Source organism: Drosophila teissieri, chromosome 2R, assembly GCF_016746235.2.
Source record: "Drosophila teissieri strain GT53w chromosome 2R, Prin_Dtei_1.1, whole genome shotgun sequence".
NCBI classification, from domain to species: domain Eukaryota; kingdom Metazoa; phylum Arthropoda; class Insecta; order Diptera; family Drosophilidae; genus Drosophila; species Drosophila teissieri.
The window spans coordinates 11,084,336-11,109,141 of record NC_053030.1 but is presented as its reverse complement, the minus strand read 5'-3'; the positions used below and the strand labels follow the sequence as shown (position 1 = coordinate 11,109,141).

At 41.6% G+C, this 24,806-nt stretch overlaps 2 protein-coding genes across 5 annotated transcripts in view; one reads left to right on the top strand and one right to left on the bottom strand.

The window, feature by feature from the left end:
* Positions 1-6,041, bottom strand: part of LOC122615147 (cuticle protein 7) — a 42,494-nt gene extending 36,453 nt beyond the window's left edge. For 2 of the 3 annotated variants that reach the window (XM_043790056.1, XM_043790058.1), the window contains exons 1-2: positions 5,721-6,041; positions 5,457-5,653 (exon numbers count right to left, since the gene is read on the bottom strand). In XM_043790056.1, coding sequence (XP_043645991.1) covers positions 5,457-5,653; positions 5,721-5,985 — 462 coding nt within the window. In that variant the 5' untranslated portion in view covers positions 5,986-6,041. The remainder of the gene's footprint in view (positions 1-5,456; positions 5,654-5,720) is intronic. The other variant, XM_043790057.1, reaches the window with a different exon arrangement.
* Positions 1-24,806, top strand: part of LOC122615144 (exostosin-1) — a 64,107-nt gene that overhangs the window by 22,107 nt on the left and 17,194 nt on the right. For both annotated transcript variants that reach the window (XR_006325780.1, XM_043790051.1), the window contains exons 2-5: positions 4,621-4,773; positions 18,189-18,263; positions 18,447-18,573; positions 20,227-20,346. Coding sequence is in view for 1 of the 2 variants with exons in the window: in XM_043790051.1 (XP_043645986.1) it covers positions 4,621-4,773; positions 18,189-18,263; positions 18,447-18,573; positions 20,227-20,346 (475 nt within the window). In the remaining variant the exon portion in view is untranslated. The remainder of the gene's footprint in view (positions 1-4,620; positions 4,774-18,188; positions 18,264-18,446; positions 18,574-20,226; positions 20,347-24,806) is intronic.

Here is a 24,806-nt window from a genome sequence, read left to right as displayed (position 1 = left end):
AAATTGATGCCCTAAGCCAAATATAAACACAATAAAACCAAACAAGCCACAACAACAATGAGCCAACACGCACGCACACACAGAGAAATTCTTTTATTTTATCTCACATAATGCATAATAACTAATGTTTAGTTATAAAATCGCAATAGTGGGTCATATCAAATTAAATTTAATACGCTTGGTTTTCTTAAAAAATATGGATTTTAAACTAACTTTTTTACATTTTTATGGATATACTTTGAATTAAATATAAAATAGTATATACATTATTATGACCAAGTTGAATCATCATTTAATAATTTAAAATTTTGTGACACGTTTCGAATACATTTCTCTCAGTGCACTCGATTGCCCGAAGGGAATATGAGATTGCGAGGAGAAGCTAGATGGTACTGCCTGTATCCTGTATCAGTTTGGCGAAGCATAAGGCGAGAGCTAACTGCAAATTGTATGAGCCTGAGTTTCGATGCCACAGATTTTTCCATCTCGCCCCCTCGTCTTGTATCTAAACCGTTGATACCATTCGCATTTTGGGTCCTGGCGTAGCCAGAAGGATAACAAAAGCATTGTTTGGTGCAATAACTTTGACGAGCCCTGGAAACAGGCCGTAGAAACGGACCCTGATTGATACGGATCGATGGTCGCCTACATTAGACATCTAATAGTGGACAAAAGGGGCAGAGGCAGTGATTTACAAATGACGTACACGGACTGACATTGCTGCAGTTTCCCGAAAAAGGGTTCGAAAAATGGAAATAGTAGTCAATGTAAGCTAGGTGGAAAACGCATTCAAAAAGGCTTTAAGAATACTTCTACTTTTGCAACAGTTTAAAATTTGCTTTCATGTTAAACTCCTACTCGTTTGCTTTAAAAATAAATTGATTTTCATGTCCCGACCGTGTTCTGTTTTTGTTTTCCTCGTGTAAACCAATTTGTTGATATTGATGCTGCTGCTGCAGCACTTAAAATTATATTTACGTTTATTTCGCCGAAGTAAAAATGCATTTACCTCTCGTTCGCTGGTCGACCAACCTTTCAACCTTTCGCCCATTGCTCGTATAATTCTGGAGTCTCGGCAGTAACCCTGATGTCCTGCTCTTGGTTCCCTGCAGTGATTTAAAGCCAGGAGCGTTTCTCTTGTGTCGTTTTTATACTTTATACTTTCTTTTTTGGTTTTGCCTCTGAAAGTCTGCTCTCGTTGCAGTTTTGCGACACCATTTTATGCTCGAAACACAAAAGAAGGAAGGAGCCGGAGATATTGCGCATACGCCACGTTTTCTTAGCCCACCATCCATGGATTGTGAGCTCATGTGAATGTGACGGGGCCATCACAAAAGCTTTGAAGTTGCATAGATAAGCTTCGGCTGGGGCAAATGCTGCATAACCCCCGGCGATTTGGCCGCGAAGGCGACAACTCGCAGGGGTCCAGAATGGGGAGAAAATGGAGAAAACATAAACTTATGTCATAAGCCATAGCCCCTTGGCAACGGACAAGGATCCCGTTCGCAGGCATTAACCCATGTAAGCCGAAGTGTGGCAGACAATGCCCGCGGCCCCACCAGATACTACATATTCCAGATATATATCCCCATTCTGTTCGCACACTAAAAGAAAAAGCAGGGCCGGCCCGCACACATTTTAAGCTTATTTAATGCGCGCATAAATTATTCAGAGTGGACGGACGGGCGGGGGCGGGAAAAAAGCTCCGCGTCCTGGGCATACTCAATTATTTTAGATTATGTTTGGATTAGTGGTCAGGAGCCAGGCAGGACTCCACTAGGACCCGGTTCAATGGTCCCTCCGTCTGGTTATTGCACTTTATTGTCATTGGAGCCGCACTGGCGATGACAGCCCTCCAAATGGCTTTTGGTTCCTTTGCCGGACGGCTTCCCTTTTTCGGCTGTGGCCTGCAGTCCCGGCCCCGGCCCAATCAATATTTAATTGACCCATTTCGGGGCATTCTTTTCCTATGAATGGGGCGTTTTTTCCCCGGTGAAAAGCGTTTTATCAATTGCTGCGAATAAAGAGCGGCAGATTAAAGTTAAACCATAAGTCAATATGGTATGTGCATTATACTTTCATTTTACGCACATATTTTTCAGCTGTTGGCGAGTAATTGCCGTTTAAGCCATATGCTAAGTTTAAAATTTATGTCCCGTTCAAAGGTTTCTTAATTCAGTTTTATTGCCTTCTGCTTAAAGTAAAAAGAACCCCAAATTTAACAGAATTCCTGATTTAAGGTGTTCCAATTTTTCAGTGGGATCAAAGTAATGTTCTCAGATGGACCTTTTCCACCTCGAGATATTCGGATATACAGCAGGCCAGTGAGCCATTTAGAGCATAAATTAGATTAGAACAGACCATAGCCGGTTCTTAATGGCCGCTGAAAGCATTTTTTCAGCAGCTATTGCCAGGCCATGTACTTAATTTATATTAATGTGGCCGACATCTTTCTCTGCCTCTGCGTTTTGTACATCTGCCAGCGTCCTAAATTAATTTACACGACGCACGACAGAAAGGCCGTATCTGCGGAATCCCCGATGCCCCATAAAATCCTCATCCCTTGGCATTTTATTTTACATTTTTTCGGGACTTCAATTCACTTGCATGGCCATTGATTATGGGTTGTTGTTGCTGCTGCAACGGCTGTCATATTCAATCAAATTGGTTATGGAAATAAATTGACAAATAAATTGTTGTATCTATTTATTCGTATCATTAGCGTGTTCCATGTCGGCAAATTGGTTTTCAATTTGATTTCCAAATCAATAGATGGAATTTTAAAAGATTTTTGCGATTCTTTTTCTGTAAATAGGCCACTCTATCTAGAATTATGTGTTGTAACTGACTGTATCTGTATAATGCATAACTTTAAAGGTTTTCTAATATCAATCATGTTTGGTTTGTAAACATTTCAAACTGCTAACTAAATAAACGATTGATTTTAATTTGCTCGTATTAAATACAGTTTGTAATGCCGCAGCTCAGTTATTTACATTTATACAAATGGCATTTGATCAATACGCTTTAAGCAAATAAATCTATTCCAATCGGAGTGACCTAATTTTTTTCCTCACATTTATTGTGGTAGCTGGTGGTTTTCCCTGCCCATTTGATGATACGCACACATTTTGTTTCATTTCGATTCTGGAGTCGTAACCTCAGAATTCGCCTGCGGCAGCGACACGCTGATTAAATCAAATAACTTATGGCTTAGCTGCCGCCTTTCCCTTTTTCTCCCTTCGTCCTTGGAAAACAGGACGATTCCTTGCCTTCATCCACAAGGAGCAAGTATACTCCCGGTAGTCGGACAACGGAAATCAGCGCTGCCCAATCTGCTGTGCTGGCCGAGTTTGGTTTGGTTCGGTTCGGTTTAGCTTGGTTTAGTTTAGTTTTTCTGTTTTTCTGTTTGGCTGGATGGTTCGGTGGTGCAGAGGGGCAGCGGGGCAGAGGTGAAGTGGAGCCACCGACGTGGCTCATTGTGTATGAAATTTGCTCAACTGCAAGCCAAGCAGAAGGAAATTGCACATACACACGTACACACAACCGCACAACCTTATCCTGCTCACTGGATTCTATTTGAGTTTTTTTTTTTTTTTTGCGCCCAGAAGCTTCTCCTTTTCTGCTCGACTGCTGATGCGAAAGCTTCCTTAGAGCACTCAAAAAAACTGTGAACCCATTACTGAGGAACTAGTTGATTCGATTCCAAATTGACTGGCCATATTCCAGAATCGAAATCTATAGCTTTATATTTAATATAACTTAATTTAGAGGATGAAACGTGCAAAAAGCTCAAATAAAGAAAACAATATTTTATTGGAAAGTTACTTTATAGCATTCAGTGTGTAAAAACACGAGTTGTGTGGCAGTATTTCTCCAAGTGCACAGCTGATGCTGCCATTTTGCTTGGCCATACACTTGAAAACTTTTAGTGTCCGTTGCCGAGTGTGTTTGTGTGGGTGCTCTCCTGCTTCTGCTTGTGTGTGTGCGTGCGCCTTTTATTGTTAGTGTCGCTGTCGCAATGTTCATCTTTTGTTTCAATTGCTGCTCTGCTGACGGCCAGCTCAGATTTCAGTCGGTATCTAAACGGCATCATCCCATCCTGCCCGCCATGCGGTTGGTTTATTGCAATTGATTTTGACGCCGCTGTTTATGCCAACTGAGGAACAATCGGAGCAGTTTAATCCAACTGCCACTGCCACATTCGCCTTTGTGTTTGTGTTTGTGTAAGCATTTTCCGATTGCGATTGCCATGTAAGGCCACAACTTCAAACGCTCGAATAAAATCGGAGCTTAGGTGAATCGTCTGGGGATCGGGGAATATGGAGGCAATCTCTGTTATTGTCGGCCATAAAGCATGCTTTCAATAGTGAGGACCAAAGATTTGTAGGCAACTATAGGTATATGTAATAGAAAGCAATCTTCTTGTTAAATGCTTTGTATATGGAAAATATATTGCAGCAACTCTCACTTCTCTCAGCGAACTATTTTACTTATTTCAATTTTATATTAACTACTTTCTATTTCTTACTTCAAGATAAATGTTTTGGTGTAAATTTAAGAATTTAAATTCCTTTAAACTTCGAGCACTAATAACATCCTGTCCCTTGATTTTTGCAGATACGTGCACGGCATTGGTTCGGAGACGCGCAACTCGCTTTTCCATTTGCACAACGGACGCGACATGGTCCTGGTCACCACCTGTCGCCACGGGAAGAGTTGGCGGGAGCTGCAGGATAATCGCTGCGACGAGGACAACCGGGAATACGACAGGTGAGTGGAGATGACGCCTTATTGCCCCCCCAACCCGCAAAGTCGCTAAAGACGTTGATTGTCGCTGGCGAAGTGGCCAGAAATTGTTTCTAGCTGTCATTGGGTCCGCAAGTAATTTGTTTAGCCTCCGCCATCGTGCTAATAGCAGCCACGCCCCATCCTTTTGTCCATTAACCGGCGTCTCGGCCCCGCCTTCTATACATTTCTTATACATCTATATATATATCTTTATATATATGTATCTGGTGGATGTGCGTGGTGATTAATGTGCTGAAATCCGACTTGACAAGCTCATTTAAATGGCACGACACTTGGGCCAAAGGCATTTGCAATGCCAATGGATTTCGTTTAGCGTCTGCGTCGAAAAATTTAGGGATGAGCCACCCAGGGCGGTGACTTTTCAATCATGGTCAGATGATTTGAAATGTTTCTCGGGCCAAACTTGGGTCCTTTACGTTGGCCAAATTAATGGTGCAAATGGAGTTATAGAAAAGGTTGTCAGGAGTAAACTCATCACGTGGGGTAGATTGTTAATGTGGTGGATGTATGTTTGTAGCAAATAAGAGGTATGCCAAAGTTTATAAAACAAACGATTAATAAACATATATATGGAAAAATAAAATAAAGATCTTAAAAACAAGACTTATTCAAAATTGTATTGTCGATTAATTTATTTTAGTTACCTGAAGTTGCACTAAGCACAAGGTTATAACAAGTAGCAAACTATTGGTGGACCGTACTTTTCCGGATCCCTTTTCGTCCTTCAGACAAGGACAGAAAAGACTGGCAGTGAAACACGTATCCCTATTTGGGTACTCTCTGTGTACTATTTGACATCCAAGTTCAGGGGACCATACGATGACTTTCAGAAAGGTGCTCTCTTAGGTAGTACAGAAAATGCATTTGAAAGAGTGTATAGAACCTTTTGCAACGAAATATTGGCATACCATCAATGCAACGAATCTTCAAATCCTTTGGAATGCAGACATCCAAATCTTCGGTACTTGGAGGCTTTGCCCTTACAGGGTAATACTTAAGTTTCTTCTCCACGTGTTCGTTAAAACATTCAAATCCTGTTTCTTCAATTATGCATTCAACTTGGCCGTCCTTCGAACAGTCTACACACATTGTGTTATTTATTGTCGTCAATTTTATTGAAGTCAGTAGCTTAAACAAACCAAGAAGTATAACAGCTTGGCACAACACTTTCATATTTTTTTACTACTATTTATTTACCAAATCAAAAAAAAACTGACAAATAATCAAAGAAAAGCATGTTTAACTCCTCGACAAATGCTTCGATCTTATTAGAGTTTTTTGCTTACATTGCAAGTATACCATTGTGTCCTTATAGTTTAAATACATAATTGTTTTACTTGCCCTTTATTTATGATATTTCTCGCAGAGACAATGATTAAAAGTATTAAACTAATCGAAATGTGGCACAAATTTGAACTTTTCAACCCTTTTTTGCTTTCTAGCCTACATAGCATGTTAGGAAGTTAAATGAATGATTTGTACATAAGTATTTTCTATATGATGGATATCCTTAGTCTAGGTGATCAGTGGTCTTTATTTTAAAACCATAAAATATCATTATTTGTGAACAAGGAAAACTGTCAACGCAACATTTTGCATTTTACCTGTAATTTAATGTTATTTTTCAGTTTTTTCCTGCGGCAGTTTGGCGGTAAGCCTTCCGTTTTGCGCCCTGCTGTGTGTCCTCTTGGCCCTCTCGTAATTTGACATGACTTATGCGACAAATCTGCTTTGGCGTCAAGCGTCAGCGATTTATGCTCCCCACTTTCCCAGACCTCAACTCTCAGCCCCCAACTCCCAACTCCCTGCACTGTTCTACATAATCAAGCAAATTGCTTTTCCACTCACATCATTTTTTATCAAGGGGCCTTCGCTGTCTGGAAACTTCGTTAATGCACCTGTCAGATATATCTTTCGATCTCTTCCTTCCTTTCTCTCCATCGCTCGTCATGTGTTGGCTCCAACTAACATATATACATATATATGAGTATGTACAAAAATGTATATATATATTTTGAGAAAATTGCATAATACCCTTGAATAGCATCAGCGATTTTTTGCACAAAATCTCTAAGAGCTCGTGAATGCGCCTGGGCGCCAAAGTTCTTTTGGGTGAGTTGAGCTTCTGTATTTTTGATGAGTTTTCCCTGGCATTAATATGCAAAATGCGCATTGTTGTTGTTGCCTCCTCTAATATACATAGTGATGAAGGTAATAAAGAGGGGAACCGCCAGCAAATCTAAAGCCAGAAGTCGAAATTCATTCAATTTGACAATGACTTGGTAAAGTTTTCTCGTTTGTCAGTTGGTCAACGGAGCATTTAATCTATTTCAATTGAGTTTTCAATGAATTTTATACATATTTATACGTAATAAATATGTTTTGAATTTATTAAGCTGCAGTGGCTTTAATAAAAAAAACAAATGTTTCCATTTGCAAAAAATACAATTATTTATGATACTTTATGGCTTTAACTTAATTTTATGAATTTATAATTACACAACTCATAACGTACATAACTCAGGCATATTCAAAGGCCATTGGAGCTCTTAGTTAATTGCTTCAACTCCCAAATTTGGCACATATAAAAGTATATATAGGTATATGTTAAATATACAGCCGTATTCCGCAACACAAAATCCATTAAAAAGTTTGCTTATTACTTCAACTTTACCACAGCCTGCGACTTCGAAATAAACTTTTTCAACTGCATTCAAAATCCTTGAGCTGCTTTTAATGAAATTTTTTTTCTCGCTGACGTTTTGCGGTCTTTTGGGGCTTTTTGGGGTTCCTTTGTTGCTGTTGTAATGAGCCTAAGGCGTCAATGGCTTTTTCCGTCGATGACGATGTCATGCACCATATGCATTACAGTCGCGGAAAACGAAGGACTTGGCTGGATGGGCCGGCGCAGATCAGGATAATGGTGATGATGATGGGTAGAAACAAGCCACATGACATTAAATCTATTTTTTCACTTCGTTGCTTCTGATATGAGGTCAACGATTTTATCCAGTTTTTCAAACTTTTTCGGCTCTGCGGTTGGCACGACTTGGGATCCTTTTTATGTGTTTATAGTGACATAAAAAGTTATGTCCATCCATAAAAAATCCATATTACAAGCTATGCTCCATGTAAATTGTTTTAACAAAATGAAAGCAGCTAAGACATCTTAACTTCTTTATTAATTGAGTAACAATGGCATGTGTAATGGTTTTCTATTATTTTCTTCTCTCAGTGTACGGACATGCGGTCTTGCTTGTTTGTCAGACTTTGCCTATTTTTGAAGTCAGCTGAAAGTAGCAACTGTGGCGAATAATGAGACGCCATGTAAATGTCCTTGGAAGTAAAACTTGTTCCTTATTTTCTTTTTGGTGTTTGTGCCTCTTGTTTTTTTATTTTGCTGTCGTTGCCGCTAACAGCAGACGCGACGAAATTACGTATACGCCACGTTGCTGCCTGGCCACGCCAACTGTTGCAGGCCCACGTTGCCACCCTAGTGCCTCAAGGTTGTCCCGAGGCAACTTTCCACTTTTTGTGGCCCTTTAATTTGAGCTTAACAATTTATAAAGTTCGTTTGGCTTTCAATTTTTCACTACGCAGTTTATTTGCCAGTGTGTTAATGTGCGTATGTGGTTGCTTATGAGTGTGTGCAACTTTGCAAGGAAGCTATTCGGGAGTTCAAGGTCTCTGGGGAAACTCAATTTTGGTTTGGCATTTCCAAACGTTTACATTTACATATGGGAGTGGCACGAGGAGAAAACTCCCAAGCAGGTGATTGGAAAATGAATGTAAATTATATTTATGAATTTACTTGCAAGAGCAGAACATATTTGGAAGCTAGTTGAAAAATCATTCTTCAGAAATGTATAAAATATCAAGTTTCATCTATGAATTATTTAAGGCATCATCTTTTACAGTCTAGACTAAGATGCATCCTAAAGCCATATAAAACTATAAAATAGCGAGTCTTAAAAGCCTCTTTCTCTATCTTCTCTTACATTTCGATACTTATATATCTGCATGTACATATATATATCAGGTTGCAGTACTGCTCCTTTTATCCGTTTTAAAATGAGAAATGAGGAGTCTTAAGCACATCCTCTTTGACCCCATTAAACTTAATTTGAAATGCTGCATCTCGTCGAACATGCAAACTAATTTAAACATATGAAAACGAAGAATCGCAACTCATTAAAGGACCCCAATGCCAGCTTGCCCCCTTCTCATCGCCCCTCGGATCCGGCTTTATGCATTTTTCATAATGTAATTTCCCAAGTAATAAATTTTCATGCCAGCATCATCATTATCAACAACATGCAGGACGAAACGAGGGCGAGTGAAAACTTCAGTTCGGTGCAAGGTGCACCTGCCATTGCACCTGTTCGAGGAGCTCTTCCTTCCCCTTCGCCTCCCCTCCGCGTTCCCTCCTTCCAGCGGTTGCCACTTTCCACGTTAATCTCAGATTTCCACATAAATCACTTTAAAAAGGCGACACACTTGCAGGCGCAAAAGCTGGAAAGCAGGAGGAACAGAAGGCGCCGGCTCCTTGGCCAAGGAAGAAACGGTAGCCAGCGAACGAAGGCTGCTCAGTTCTGCAATGGCAATTTCTTTGAGTACTTTCTTCTATTTCCCCTTTGCTATTATATATATGTATGCGTTTGTAGGTGTGTGTGTGTGCGTGTCTGTGGGGCGGTGTGAGTTGCCCCAAAAAACGTGCCAAGTAATTGCCGGCCATTGCTGTAATGTCCTGGGCATAAGGACCTCCCAGGAGCCCTGAAAATAATAACCAGACTCTGCTCGGAGGTACTTTTAATTTCAGCGATGATATGCCGACGATTTACGTAAATATTCAATGAATTTTAGCTTCATTTATTAAATCATTTAAGCTACTGGATCAAATTTGGCAGATAGATTAGTAGTTGAAAAACTAAAAATGAGATAAAATCAGTTATTTATTTAGTTAAAAAACCAAGTCCTTGGCGACATGTTATGTTATCTCTGTGCGCTCATTTAGTTTTATTCCACCTTTACTTATGGCTACCGCCCGTTTCTAGTGTCTTTCGGTTTCTGTAATAATCGTAAATGCATTTGTTTTTTATGCCTTTTGGCCAACACACCCCGAATGCATAGAAAGAAAGAAAGCATTTTCCTTTCGCTTCGCAACTCCCGCACGCATTTTGTGTGAGCTGCATTCGCAATTGCACGGCGTCTTCATGCGGTTATGCTTCTGCTGCTTTCATTATGAGCCATTATCACAAGCTGGCGACAAGCGACTACCCCGATGGTCACACACAAAGCCAGCGAAATGGCCAAGAGAATGGCTTGGGATGGCAGGGCTGGGGGCCAGCAGCAAGCAGCTTGGCCAAAGGATGGGGCTAAAACAGGAACGTCGGCGGTCTCTCGACAGCGCTTGATGCGAGCTTTGCACTTGTAACTAATGCGCCATGTTTAATGTTTCGCTGCCGGCTCCACTTGCTTTTATGCTCGTGCAGTCGCCGCTCCGCAGAGCAAGAAAATTATTATGAAATATATAAAATTAATTCAAATATTTTGTCATTATACAAATTGCTACTGCAAGAAGCTAGCTCATGCGATGAATTAACACTTTTTAGTCAATAAAAACTAATGCCGTGATCCCAACACTCAGAATTGTTTTATTTGTAGAAACTACATTTTAATATTCTAATTTAAACAAAATAATTAGTTTTACAAGAATATAGCTGAATTAGAAGTGTAACCACCCATAATTAGGAACTATATTAGTTTTGTGCTCATTTAATTATTTTCAATAAAAGAGAATGAATTCCATTTTTTCTCTGTACTCATTTGCTAGCTGCTGCTGCTCTGCTCCTTCTTATCAACTTTTTGCCATGGCTTCTACCGCTTTTGGCCAAACAATGGCAACTTTTGCAGCTGCGTTTTTACCCGCTTTTTTCCCTACTTTGATGCGTATGGGTGGATGCCTTTTTTCATCTGCCTTTTTTTTTTGTTTGATTTTTTGTTCTTCGCTCGCTGTCTGCTTTCTGGGGACTTGCCCCGCATTCGAAATGATTTCCAAATTGTCTTTATTCTGAATGCTGTTTTTGAAAAATTTAATTTTCATTTAAATTCATCGTAGACTCTCACCACGTCTTTCGCGAAAACTTTTTGTCAACTTGGTACTCGGTCTTGACATTTTGCCCACTTCTTTTTGCTCAATTATAGTTGTACATATTGTTACCCCTCAGCTCTGCTCTGCTCGGCTTTTTATGATGGTTTTTTGCTGTTTTTAGGATATTTTTAATTAATTTTGCATTCTGCTGCAGCTGACAGGCAGTTTCGTATAGTTTACATTTGGCAATTAACTAAATGTTGCGCATACGCCACCGGAGCCAAGTTAGAAGAGCTCTTGGCAAAAAGCAGAAATGACGAGGCACAATCTGAAATACAAAAGAACGATACATACAGTGGCGAGCAAAAGTGAGTGCATGTTCATAACTCTCGACTTTCATCATCTATAAAAACAAAACTAAAGCAGGTAATCCAATAATTTTTTTTATTTTTGTTTACCTATCCTATTTTTAACAAATAGGACAAAAAAAACCGTAACAATATGTATTCAGCGAAGACTTAGAAAATAAAAACCAAAAAAAGTCGCAAAAACTCACTTTTGCACGTTATAAGAAAATAAAGAAAAAATTAATTATACCCGTTACTCGTAGAGTAAAAGGGTATACTAGATTCGTTGAAAAGTATGTAACAGGCAGAAGGAAGCGTTTCCGACCATATAAAGTATATATATTCTTGATCAGGATCAGTAGCCGAGTCGATCTGGCCATGTCCGTCTGTCCGTCCGTCTGTCCGTCTGTCCGTCTGTCCGTCTGTCCGTCTGTCCGTATGAACGTCGAGATCTCAGGAACTACAAAAGGTAGAAAGTTGAGATTAAGAATACAGACTCCAGGGACATAGACGCAGCGCAAGTTTGTCGATTCATGTTGCCACGCCCACTCTAACGCCCACAAACCGTCAAAAACTGCCACGCCCACACTTTTGAAAAAGGTTTTGATATTTTTTCAGTTTTGTATTAGTCTTGTAAATTTCTATCGATTTGCCAAAAAACTTTTTGCCACGCCCACTCTAACGCCCACAGACCGCCAAAAACTGCCACGCCCACACTTTTGAAAAAAGTTTTAATATTTTTTCTTTTTTGTATTAGTCTTGTACATTTCTATCGATTTGCCAAACAACTTTTTGCCACGCCCACTCTAACGCCCACAAACCGCCCAAAACTGCCACGCCCACACTTTTGAAAAATGTTTTGATATTTTTTCATTTTTGTATTAGTCTTGTAAATTTCTAACGATTTGCCAAAAAACTTTTTGCCACGCCCACTCTTGCGCCCACAAACCGCCAAAAACTGTCAGTGCTGAAGACTCTCCTTCGCACTTCCACTAGCTGAGTAACGGGTATCAGATAGTCGGGGAACTCGACTATAGCATTCTCTCTTGTTTTTAATATATTGTCCATAGAGCCATATTATGAATTACTTGATTTACTCGAGATGGCATACTCTCTACCAAGTTTTCAATGACTTCCTTGGAAATTCGGTTCCATTCATCTTGTACACGCTCCCAAAGATTGGTCATGTTTGTTGGAGCTGAGTCGTACTGCCCGAGCCTTCGTTTCACGATTGACCAAAGATTTTCAATCGGATTGAGGTCAGGACTTTGTGCTGGCCACTCCATCAACTTGAAATTTTGTTCACCAATCCATTCCTTGACAATTTTCGCTGTGTGCTTCGGATCGCCTTCTTGTTGAAAAATAATATCTTCTTCCGAATACGCACATTTCTCCATAAAATTGGGAAGATGGGTTTGCAAAATATGCGGATAGTCCTCCTTTCGCATAATGCCATCTATTAAATGCAGGGGGCAGACTTGCCACCATGTGAAGCATCCTCAGACCATTATATTTCCGCCGCCATGTTTAACCGTTTGCTTCACATGGTGTCTTTGAATCCGTTCTCCGGATCTACGCCAGCAGTATTGATTACCATCTGACTGGAAACGGTTGAACTTGGGCTCATCAGACCAGACAACTCGTTTCCAATCATCTGTGGTCCAATCTTTGTGCTCTCTCGCAAATTTTAGACGCGCCTTAACATTTTTTTCGGATAATGCAGGTTTGTTTTTTTTAACAGCCGCTGCATATCCAATGTTGCGCAGCGCTCTTCTGGCAGTCCACTCGCTAACGTTTTTGTTTATGGCCAAAGATGCTTCTTTAGGTGTTAGCAGCCTATTTTTCTTCATCTGGGATATTCCTTATTCCTTAGTCGGGCATCTGAGTCCGATAATAATTTTTTGCGACCTTTCTGTTGCGATCTGGATGTCACATTCCGGCGTTTTTGAGCTGCAATCACTGCTTATACCGAGCGAAAATTGTCAAGGAATGGATTGGTGAACAAAATTTCAAGTTGATGGAGTGGCCAGCACAAAGTCCTGACCTCAATCCGATTGAAAATCTTTGGTCAATCGTGAAACGAAGGCTCGGGCAGTACGACTCAGCTCCAACAAACATGACCAATCTTTGGGAGCGTGTACAAGATGAATGGAACCGAATTTCCAAGGAAGTCATTGAAAACTTGGTAGAGAGTACGCCATCTCGAGTAAATCAAGTAATTCATAATATGGCTCTATGGACAATATATTAAAAACAAGAGAGAATGCTATAGTCGAGTTCCCCGACTATCTGATACCCGTTACTCAGCTAGTGGAAGTGCGAAGGAGAGTCTTCAGCACTGACAGTTTTTGGCGGTTTGTGGGCGCAAGAGTGGGCGTGGCAAAAAGTTTTTTGGCAAATCGTTAGAAATTTACAAGACTAATACAAAAATGAAAAAATATCAAAACATTTTTCAAAAGTGTGGGCGTGGCAGTTTTGGGCGGTTTGTGGGCGTTAGAGTGGGCGTGGCAAAAAGTTGTTTGGCAAATCGATAGAAATGTACAAGACTAATACAAAAAAGAAAAAATATTAAAACTTTTTTCAAAAGTGTGGGCGTGGCAGTTTTTGGCGGTCTGTGGGCGTTAGAGTGGGCGTGGCAAAAAGTTTTTTGGCAAATCGATAGAAATTTACAAGACTAATACAAAACTGAAAAAATATCAAAACCTTTTTCAAAAGTGTGGGCGTGGCAGTTTTTGACGGTTTGTGGGCGTTAGAGTGGGCGTGGCAACATGAATCGACAAACTTGCGCTGCGTCTATGTCCCTGGAGTCTGTATTCTTAATCTCAACTTTCTACCTTTTGTAGTTCCTGAGATCTCGACGTTCATACGGACAGACGGACAGACGGACAGACGGACAGACGGACAGACGGACGGACAGACGGACATGGCCAGATCGACTCGGCTACTGATCCTGATCAAGAATATATATACTTTATATGGTCGGAAACGCTTCCTTCTGCCTGTTACATACTTTTCAACGAATCTAGTATACCCTTTTACTCTACGAGTAACGGGTATAATTAATTTTTTCTTTATTTTCTTATAACGTGCAAAAGTGAGTTTTTGCGACTTTTTTTGGTTTTTATTTTCTAAGTCTTCGCTGAATACATATTGTTACGGTTTTTTTTGTCCTATTTGTTAAAAATAGGATAGGTAAACAAAAATAAAAAAAATTATTGGATTACCTGCTTTAGTTTTGTTTTTATAGATGATGAAAGTCGAGAGTTATGAACATGCACTCACTTTTGCTCGCCACTGTAAGTGCTTGCCAAGAGAAGAAAAAAAATCACCCAAAAGAACTCGAGAACCGATATGCGGAAAACTACAAAAGGTGAATTACGTTGCAGGAGCAGGGAGACGCAAAAGGTGGATGCTCCACCTGTCAAAGGCAAAGCCCCAATGATGAGACTAAATGGGAAATCACAACCTCATTCCCCACCGCCGCCAGCCAGTCAGTCAGTTTGTCAGTCACTCAATCAGCCCTAGAACCAGAATTCCCCGAACAACAAACAGCTCCCGGAAAAAAACGTCCACAAAGCCCAGGAAAATGAAACCAGCGCCAGCAGGAGGGCAACCTTTGACAGCTGGAAACCACTTAAATTATATGCCTGCTGCGAGCTTAGTGGGTTACCGCCTCCTCCCAGTTGCTTATGTTAATTTTCTGCTGGCCTAGGCTCGAGCAATTGACATGAACTGAAGTGACTTACTTTGTGGCATTCCCTCCTCCTCCACCTCCACCTCCAGTGATCCCAAACTCCCCCTGAATCTCCGGTGGCAAATGCTGGCAACAGGTGGGACATTGCAGCAATTTAACTCTGACTAAGTAATTGCGGAGAGTGTGCTGAAATTCTTATTGAACAAAGTTTGCCGTGGCTCTGAAACAAGCCATATAAAGGGAACTCATAAATGCATTGATTTCCTTGAGTTCATCAAATTGCTTTTCATTGAGTGAGAAACTTTTCAACATATGAAAACCAAGTGTGTTATTAATTAAGAATTTATAGTGGCTAACGTCCATAATTGCAGTGTTTAAAACAACGATCACAAATTTATATAAATAAACATATATTGCAAACTTATAATAAATAATTGTATATTTCAAGGTGCTCCATTAGCACCCATAAATTAAAAAAATAAATAACAGTCATTAGAACTTCCACTACATAAAACTGAAAGTTTGCTGCCATACTAATTGTTGCAGCACATTTAGCCTTTAAGTGACATCAAAGAAAGTTTTTAAAGGCTCGGAAAAAAGGCAATAAAATACCCAACTTGTTGCATAAGTTATGAAACACGCAACTTATAAACTGTCGCAATGGAAGTTAAAAAATAAATAACTCTTTGAATATAGCACGCAAGTTGCAAGCAAGTTGACGAACTTTTGCAAATTTTTTCGCTGGCTAATAAATGGAAAAGGGAACTCGTGATAAAGAGCTGTTGGGCAATTGTAAAAACGAAAATGAAGAAAAATCGAGTGCTATAATAATTGCTGCCTCATTTTGCGTATTAATTCTTGGTCATCTGTATTGTGCCTAATGAAGTAGCGTGTTTTTGCTTTGCCAGCTTAACTAGGCACACTGCCTGTGGCATAAACATCTCTGTTTTGGAAACAGCACAGAAACAGCAACAACTTTTGACAACAAACGCGTGTAAATAGTAAAAGTTTTCTCGCATGCTGTTGGGGTGCATCAACAACCGGCCCGAAGCAACCCAACCCAACCAAACCGAACTTAACTGAACAGAACAGAACCGAACTGAACAGAACTGTTCGCCCAACTTGGCTGAAAGCTAAAAATCATTTAATTAAAGTTGGCTGGAAAGAAGGGATCGCAGGACTGCTGCGAACTGAGCTGCTGTCTAAACAAGTGCAACAAATACAACATTGCATGTTGGCGGCTCTTAATTGCTTAAACAAGTAGCTAACAAGCGGAGAGCAAATGTCGAAAAGCGGCTTTCCAGTACTCCCATATACACACATTTATACATATTATATGCATATATATGCACGTACATACATAGATATAAACTAGTGCAGTGACCTGCAGGAGGAGCTGCGAATGTTCCGACATGTGTAGTCGAATGTATGACCAAGTCTTGTATGCATAATGTTCTCTAATTAGTTAGGCCAAACATCACGCCCCCTCACAAAAGCACTGAATAAGAATGTGCTTACATAAATTAGTGCAATAAGAATGCTTCCTGTTTTTTGTTCCCTCCTTCAGAGCAGGCAATTCAAGCCCTAATGGGTAATTTCAAATATTCATGCCCTAATAAACGCAATTTTAGAGTATTTTAGCTTGCAATGACTGTAATATTTTAAACATTTGTATAGGGTTATTAAAAGCCTTAAATCTATTTGATATTTTGTGTTGTTCTTTTAGCTTAAGGAGTAACTTCTTTAATTTCTTGCAACTGATTGAGGGTGCATTGCGTAATGTTATGAACTCTACCACGAGAGTTTACCCTTTCTCTACTTTCCGAGTTGCGTCAACCTCTTTGGTTGCCTGCCTATGCATTTGGCAGTGTAATTTTTCAACTCTCGCCAAAATGTCAGAAGCAAGCCAACATGCAATTTATGTTGTTTGCCCAAGATTATTCATAGCAAAGACTGCGACTTTGCAGGCTGCCTCCAACTCTCTCTCTCTCTCCCTCTCTCTCTCTATCTCTCTTTCTAATGCTCTATACCCAGCTCTTTCTGGCTTTCGGTGCGTTGTCAATGTCCGAAAAGCTGCGCATGCAGTTTCCTAATAAATTTTTTTGCTGATTCTGCTTTTAAAACGCGAGTGTACCGAGCTCAAATTGCTGACCATTTAGGGGAGTTGCATGATGAGGGGTCGGGATTTCCGGGAGGGGCTGGAGGATGGCCAAAGAGGATGATAGGGATGGTTGTTTGGTGCACGTTGGCTGGAGGGCAGAACATGACCAACTACATGTAATTTTACGCGCAACTTAACTTGTAAACTGCCAGCGCACCGTTCCCTCTGTCCGATTCCAAAAGCACCTAATTCCCGTCCAACTAAGCCACCGACCCCAGCGGACAATATACATCCTACACCCACACACACACCCACACACCCCCACACACGCACATACCTGATTCAATGTTTGGCGTACATGGCGTATACGTATTATGGCTGTTTGATGCATTTCGTGGCTTTGATTTTGGAATTAAAGATTGAAATGGCCCCACAAACGCGCACTGTGGTCTTCGCCTAAAGCGCTCGCCGCCACTTCTTTCGGATTACAATTTTCAGCACATGGCGTGGTCGGGTAACGTGGCGTATGAGTAATGTGAGCAAATGCTAAGCATACGCCCTGTTGAACATGAAGCTGGAATGACAGAAATTTCGCCGAATATCAAAGAGCGGAGCAAAACGAGTTGAATAGCAGCGTTTAAATTGCTAAGCAGCAGGAATAAGACCCGGAGTGGAGTAAAGTAACGTATACAAAATTAAGAGAAATTTAGTCTGAAGGAAAATAAGTCCCGTAACTGGAAAGATAATTACTTTAATGTGAGCAAACGAACCTGAGTCGTACGAAATTAAAGCTGCTACCAAACTCCGGAACTGAATACTTTTTTGCATTTTAAGGAAGTTCTTACCGACGTAAACCATTCTTCAACTCTTTTACACCCATTTGCAAATTTGATTTCCCTGAGAACCGAATTCGCGTACATACCACACAATACCCCCGCCCTCACCATCCATTATCATATCGTAATACCCTTAAGTTCTCAACGGATGACTGCATCTCCTTGGGGTCACATTTTCGTCGCCAGGCACCTTTGTTCAATTAATTGCTCCAGAATCCCATTATGCAATGCCATGGCTCACACTAATTTACATGTTCTGCCCGCTCTTTCTCACTCATTTCCTCTCCCTCTTCCTCCTCCATTGCAGATACGACTACGAGACCCTACTGCAAAATTCCACTTTCTGCTTGGTGCCGCGCGGACGTCGTTTGGGTTCCTTTAGGTAAGCACAAACAAAAACGGCTCAAAAAAGTAAAAAAGAAGTAAAAAAAGAAGTCAAAAAAGAAATAAAACCGTAATAAAAAATGGGTGAAAAGCATAAAAAACAATTTTCATTTTACATTTCACAATGCCATTTTTTCATATTTTTTCGTATGTTCGTCCCTGTTTTTTTTTGTTTTTGCAGATTCCTTGAAGCCTTGCAGGCTGGTTGCATTCCCGTACTATTGTCCAATGCCTGGGTGTTGCCGTTTGAATCGAAAATCGATTGGAAGCAGGCCGCCATTTGGGCCGATGAGCGCTTGCTGCTGCAGGTGAGCTGGAGCATATACATACATACATATATATTTATTGATATCTGTGGACTATGGCGTCTGCGTGTGTATGGCGTCTATATATACATATATATGAAAAATTGAAAGGTAGCTCGTGTGTCACTTTTTGGAGTCGTTTGGTCAAAGCGATTTCATTTCAGCCCTGTCTAAAAAGAGTAAAGTTTTCATTGTTTATGTGCGCCGCTTGTTTGCATGGCTGGCAGGTGGAAGTGGAGGTGGAGGTGTAGCCCCTTTTGAAAACAACCCGGAGAGCTGTCACTTTACGGCGTCACAAATATTTGTTGCACTTTTTATTGCCCTCTTTAAATGTCTGGCCATTTGCCGTTGATGAATATTCCGTAACGAGGCAGCAAGATTTGTGCACCTGTTCGCCGGGGCTCAGAGATCCTGGCACTTCTTTGGCCTGAAAGTTTCCTGATATGAAGTAAACTTTGAAAATAACTTTTTTTGTAAATATCGTTTGCCATGCTTTTTGAATGTTCTGAACCTAAAATGTAGAATCTCTCAACAACTACGTATGCCTGTTGACAAAACTACTAGCAAACTAACCCTGTGATAATTCCCTGTAAAATGAATGGAAAGACGCCAAGACCGAGAATCCCCCTCAAGTCTTATTGGCTCAACATTCGCTGCTCCATTAGGAGGAGCGCTTAGTCCACTGGTAGCCTCTGTTTGCGGCGAAGATTTCCCAATCAGAGCCAGGTGAGTGGTTCGCAGCTCTTTGTCTCAATGTCCGCACCTTTTCATGTTACGCCGCACTGAAAGCCCTTGGACTTGGACACTCCTTCTCTGTGCGCGTGTCCTGCTTCATTTGTTTGCCTGCCTGCCAGTGTCCTTTTCTTCATGCTTCTGCGCCTCCAACTGCTGATGGTGCACACAGAGAAAATAGCACCGACATAAGTTCCTTTCGACTGTGAAAAATAAGAAGCAACATCATTTAATCCACTAACTTTATTCGACGTAGATTTTCACTGATTCGAGAGAAGCCAGTATTTTTGTTTAGCATACTTTTTAGAAACTTCGACGTGGCTTAGAAGTACGCCTGAGATGCCTGCGATATTTGTTCTCTCTGTGAACTTTCTTTTCACTGCTGTCGCACTTCATTCGCGACAAAGTCTTGGCGCAATGTTTGCCAATTGGCCTGCCCATTGGGATTTCACCGCCCACTGCCCACCTCCACTGCTGTTCCTGGTGCTGCTCCTGCTGCTGCTACTCCTTCTTGATTTTGCCCTTGCACTTCCTGTCCCCGTCCATTGGCATGTTTGCCTTTGTAGTTTATTGGCAGGAAATGCAATTAATTAAGTTAACTTGAGCAGGAAACTTGAGCACGGACTGCAACTCGACTCGACTCGAGAGTCGACTGGCTAGGCAAACTCTTTATGGCGTTGCAATTTAGTGGGGCAGCCACCACTCCTGCCCTGCAATTATGATGAATGGCACCTGTGGGTGCTCGTAACCCTTTAACCAATTAAGCTGTGCATTCTAAATTAATGCATTGTTGCTCCGGTGCCGGGATGAGCTGCATCTATTAAGCTGGGATTACGCCTGCACTGGGTACACTGCATATACCAACCTCTAATCCCCGCTCCTCCTCTCTTTTCTTCTCTTCCCCCATTTTTCCCGCATATATAGGTGCCCGACATCGTGCGCTCCATACCGGCGGAACGCATCTTCGCCCTCCGCCAGCAGACGCAGGTCCTGTGGGAACGCTACTTCGGCTCCATTGAGAAAATCGTCTTCACAACATTCGAGGTGAGTGCTAAGTTTCTCCTGGGGAACATTTGCATGTGTACACGCCGCCTATTTGCGGCTGATAACTTGGCTAGCAGTATGATGATGGAACTTTGACGGGGGCGAGGGTACGAGGGTGAGATGAGGTGAGCTGTGGCTCGGAGGTTTCCAAATAGCAACTCGAACTTAGTTGGCAAGTTGTTGCGGCTTTTGTTGGTTCGCTCAATCGACAAGAAACAAGTAACGAGTATGTTCTTTGCTCTACTTAGCGACTCTGAGGTGGGGTTTTGGGGCATCGAGTGCCCGGGAACTTGCAACTTGGTCGATGGAAGTATGCAACAACTTGGTCTCGTGTCTCGGACTTTGGCACACTGCGTGCTGTAATTAAGCGTACCGAACTTTACTCTTATTTGTATTTACGATGTGTGAATATAACTTTCAAAAATACATTCTTTTCAGTCGTAGTCGGGCGGAGTAGGCTGAAAATAACGCTGTGTAGTTTGGTCTTCAGATATAAAATTCAAATTAAATGGGCTAACATAGATAAAATAGAAATGTCTGACAACCATTAAACTTTTAAATTCATTTATTTTTTCAATCATGTTTTCTAGAAAAAAGGCTTTTTAATCGATTTGAATATCGATGGCTGACAGTGCCTGGCGTTTGATTCGTATGTGAAAACTAGCATCCAGGCCGCCCAAGTGTATCTGGCAGATACATTTAAGTAGCAAAACTTTTCCGTTGCCATTGAATTTGAGTTCGGAATACATTTGCCCCAAAACGCCGACCGAATGCCTAAAGTTGGGGGTGGCAAAATGAGTGGGTTGGCAAGTGGTTGGGTGGGTGGGTATAAATAAAACACACGCATTCCCCACATTCTCGGGCATGCAAACGGGGAACAACAAACAGCGAACAACAAAGTTATCTGCACACAAATGGCAAGCAGAAATTCGCGATTCTCATACACACATTGTAGGAGACCAGAGGAGCAGAATGCCAAAAGGGCGGGTTGCGTTTTCCGGGGGGGCAGACGCGAAAAGCAAACTAAACCGCCGCCACTGGAGACCACTTTTCAACACTCAAATTGACACACAGCCAGGGACGTAGCCGAGATGCAGAGATGTAGACACATTCACGGCAAGGATGCACGGCATTCAATTTTGTGTAATCACAGTGGGGAGAGGGGCAAGCTGGAGCTGAAGCTGAAGCTGCCCTGCCAACTGAAACCGGAGACGACTCCCAGTTCGCAGCCAGATTCGCGATTGTGGCGAATCTTTTGCGTGCTCAATCAGTGAGAAAGAATAGTACTCAATTTGAAACTGAAATATCCAAAGGTACGCCCCTCTAATTACTAATTTTAAAAGCCAAGTCTTGCTAAAGTTAAATATTTATGGTTTATTTATAGAACTGATGTTCGAAAAACTGACTGGCAGTCCTGTCAGTATAGAAGTTTATAGCGTAGTGAAGTTAATATTGTAATTTCATCTTTTTTTTGAAAGTTATTAATGTCTTATCTACTTATTTCACCTTAAACTGAATGGTGTTATTTTCTAAGTTTTCTTAATGTTTTCTCTCAGTGTGCCCGCACCCTTGTACCACCAAGCAAGCCATGTTAACCCATGACGAGCGACAACATTGCAATGTCGTCGTGTCTGTCGCTCCGCTCGTTGACAAAAACCGCAGCCCAATGGAGCGGCAAGGGAAGTGGGGAGCAGAGAGTTGTTCAGATTGCGGCTCCATTGCCAGGATTCAGCACTTCTGATCCCCCGACCCCTGACCCCGCTGGCCTCTGGGCTCGTTCATTTGCCTGCGTTTTGGCTAGTAATAATCAATTTGCAGTTACAGCAACCAAAATGTGTGTAACCAAATTAAACACAAATATTTTTACTCTACCTCGTGACCGCCTTCAAAGGACGAAGGGACGAAAGGACGAGGGCGGCGGGCGTTTGCCAAGGCAATTAACGACTCGGTCCACAATCGACCAGAACATGGTCAACAAAGGACATGCATAGAGAGTTTAGTTTGATTTATGTGACGGTAGGTGAAAGCACCCTCCCCACTCTCCCCTTCTCCGCTCCTCACTCACACTTGGCCAACTAATTTGGCCTGCTCTCTAATAATTATTATTGGCCGGCGTGAGGGGGACAGATGCTGGTTCGTTAAGCAACCAAAGTTAATTGGGTTTTGATCGACCTGCTGCCCACAGACATCACGTTGGAGATTTATGACAATTTCCATAATTGACAAAATCGTTTTTCAAATGAATATTGCTGAATCAATTTAAGGAGTCATTGACTATTAAATATTTAGTTTACATATATATTTCTGTGTGCAACACCCATGGGTGTGTCATTTTATTTTAAATACATATCTAATGCGTGATACGCGTTTATGAAACCCTTTGAGAGCAATTAGTGAGTAGTAGACATCTATGACTATTCCCCCTATAATTTTGCGGTGAAACTTAAATTGCGCCACGAAGAATGCATCAGAATTGGTTTGTGCACAAGTTTTTCGTTTGGCCTGCATTTTTGCGGCGCACATTTGATTTATGGGTCGCGATTAAAAAGATGAATTGTGGCATTTTCGACAGGGCGGAAGGGGCGGAGGGGGCGGGCATAGGGATAGGGGAAAAGCGCAGGCAGAGACATCGGACCACGCCCACCTGCTGAGGTGTGGCACGTGCATCACGTAATGGCCGTGTGCACAATCCTTTCTGGCTTATTTGACCCACATTTTGCATATGGCCAGGAATGCAGCTCCACAAGGGTCAAACATCATGTCTATCCTTGTGGATAGCTGCATTCTCCACTTTCAGTCGCCTCTTTTGCGGCTTTAATATGCAGATGAGTTCCTGAGATGGCCCAAATACTTGATGTGTGTGTGTGTGGGTGTTTGTGTGCGTTTGGTTGCCCCGGGCAAAACAATTCCAGAATATTTATATAAACAGAACAAATTCTTCTTTCGCTGGGTGCGGTCTCTGCGGGAAATGCCTTTATAATTTGTTATTATTAATTTTGCACATTTTTCTGCCGCCCCTCATACCACTGCCACATACAACGCCTTAAGGTTGGCCACTCACGTCTCACTTTTGGAGCGGAAAGTTCCTAATAATCCTTTAGTCCGGGACACGTATGAATATGAATGGAACGGACTTCGGGGGTCGAGGGGATGTGCATAGGTCTTTTGGGGAATCCTTTTCCCTTCGCCTTAACTTAAGACCCGTTCATGCGGCAAATTGATTTAGGCATAAACAAGCCCAGAACGCTCTTAACCCTCTAAAGCCCAGAGCTACGAAAAAGTGGCAAATAATTTCTGCCAGCCTCAACTGGCCTTGTTGGAAAATCTGCTCATTCTGGGCGTTGAACCGCATGTGACCAGGCGTTGTCAGTTTTTCCGGCGTATCCTTTTGGCACTCGCTCCTCTGCCATGAAACTGGTCCATTAAAGTCAACAAACTAACAGCAGCCAGCTGACGGTTTTAAGGGGGTTTTCTGGGTTTTTGGGGTTTAAGTTTGAGTTTGGGTTTGGGTTCGGGTCAACCTTTGTTTACCCCCATCGCCTGCTGTTGCTGTTGTTTTTGTTGTTGTTGTTATTGTTGCTGCTGCGCAAGCAAACAGCAAAGGTGAATTTAAGCAGGGGTTTTCCATGGGACGGGTCGTAGGAAAAACAAATTAAGCAGTTATTTGGGTTGTTAGCCGCTCCAGCCACGCACACACATCCTGAATCTCATCCTGAATGTGGCTCTGTTTTCGATGGCCATACCCTTTATTAGACAGTGAATAGCGCCGCTCTTGACCTAAATTATGTCATATAACGTTAATTATATAATAAAGTGGGTTGTCTTAAGTAAATCAATTAGGTGCGACTGGAACTGGAATTGTTAAGTCATTACAGGGAATAAATTATTGCGTTTTTAAATGAACAGAAATTCATAGAATGTCAAGCTTAGTTTCCGTCAAAAATGCCTTAAAATGTGTCTGCTTTTTTCAAGGATTCAAAACCCAGAATCTTCCACTTAGGCTTTTCGGTTTTTAGCACAAATAAATTCCTTCGCCGCATTAGCACTCAATACCAATTCCACTTTCGGCATTTCCAATTATTTCAATTAATAAATCAAAAATTGAACCGAATGTAAGACCACAGGCGAACTTCTGCCATGAACAGTTTCCTTCGAAAGGAAACTGAGTGCGTAGGCCGCAGAATATGTGTGTGTCTGCAGCTGGATGAATGGAAATCGCAGGCGGCTGATCCCGAGATTTGCATAATTTTATTGTGTGTTGAACTTTCGACTAACCAGTCCGGCAACCAGCAGACCAATCTGTGTGGGCCAGCCCGGGAGCCGATTGGCCATGCCCACAGAATCCCCACAAAAAAGGTCACTCTAAGTCCACTTACCGAACTTACTGTCGGCCCACAGTGGCCCCCAAAATCTTGGCCTAAGCCCCAAAAGTCTCTTTGTGTGCTCGAGTGTGTGTGATT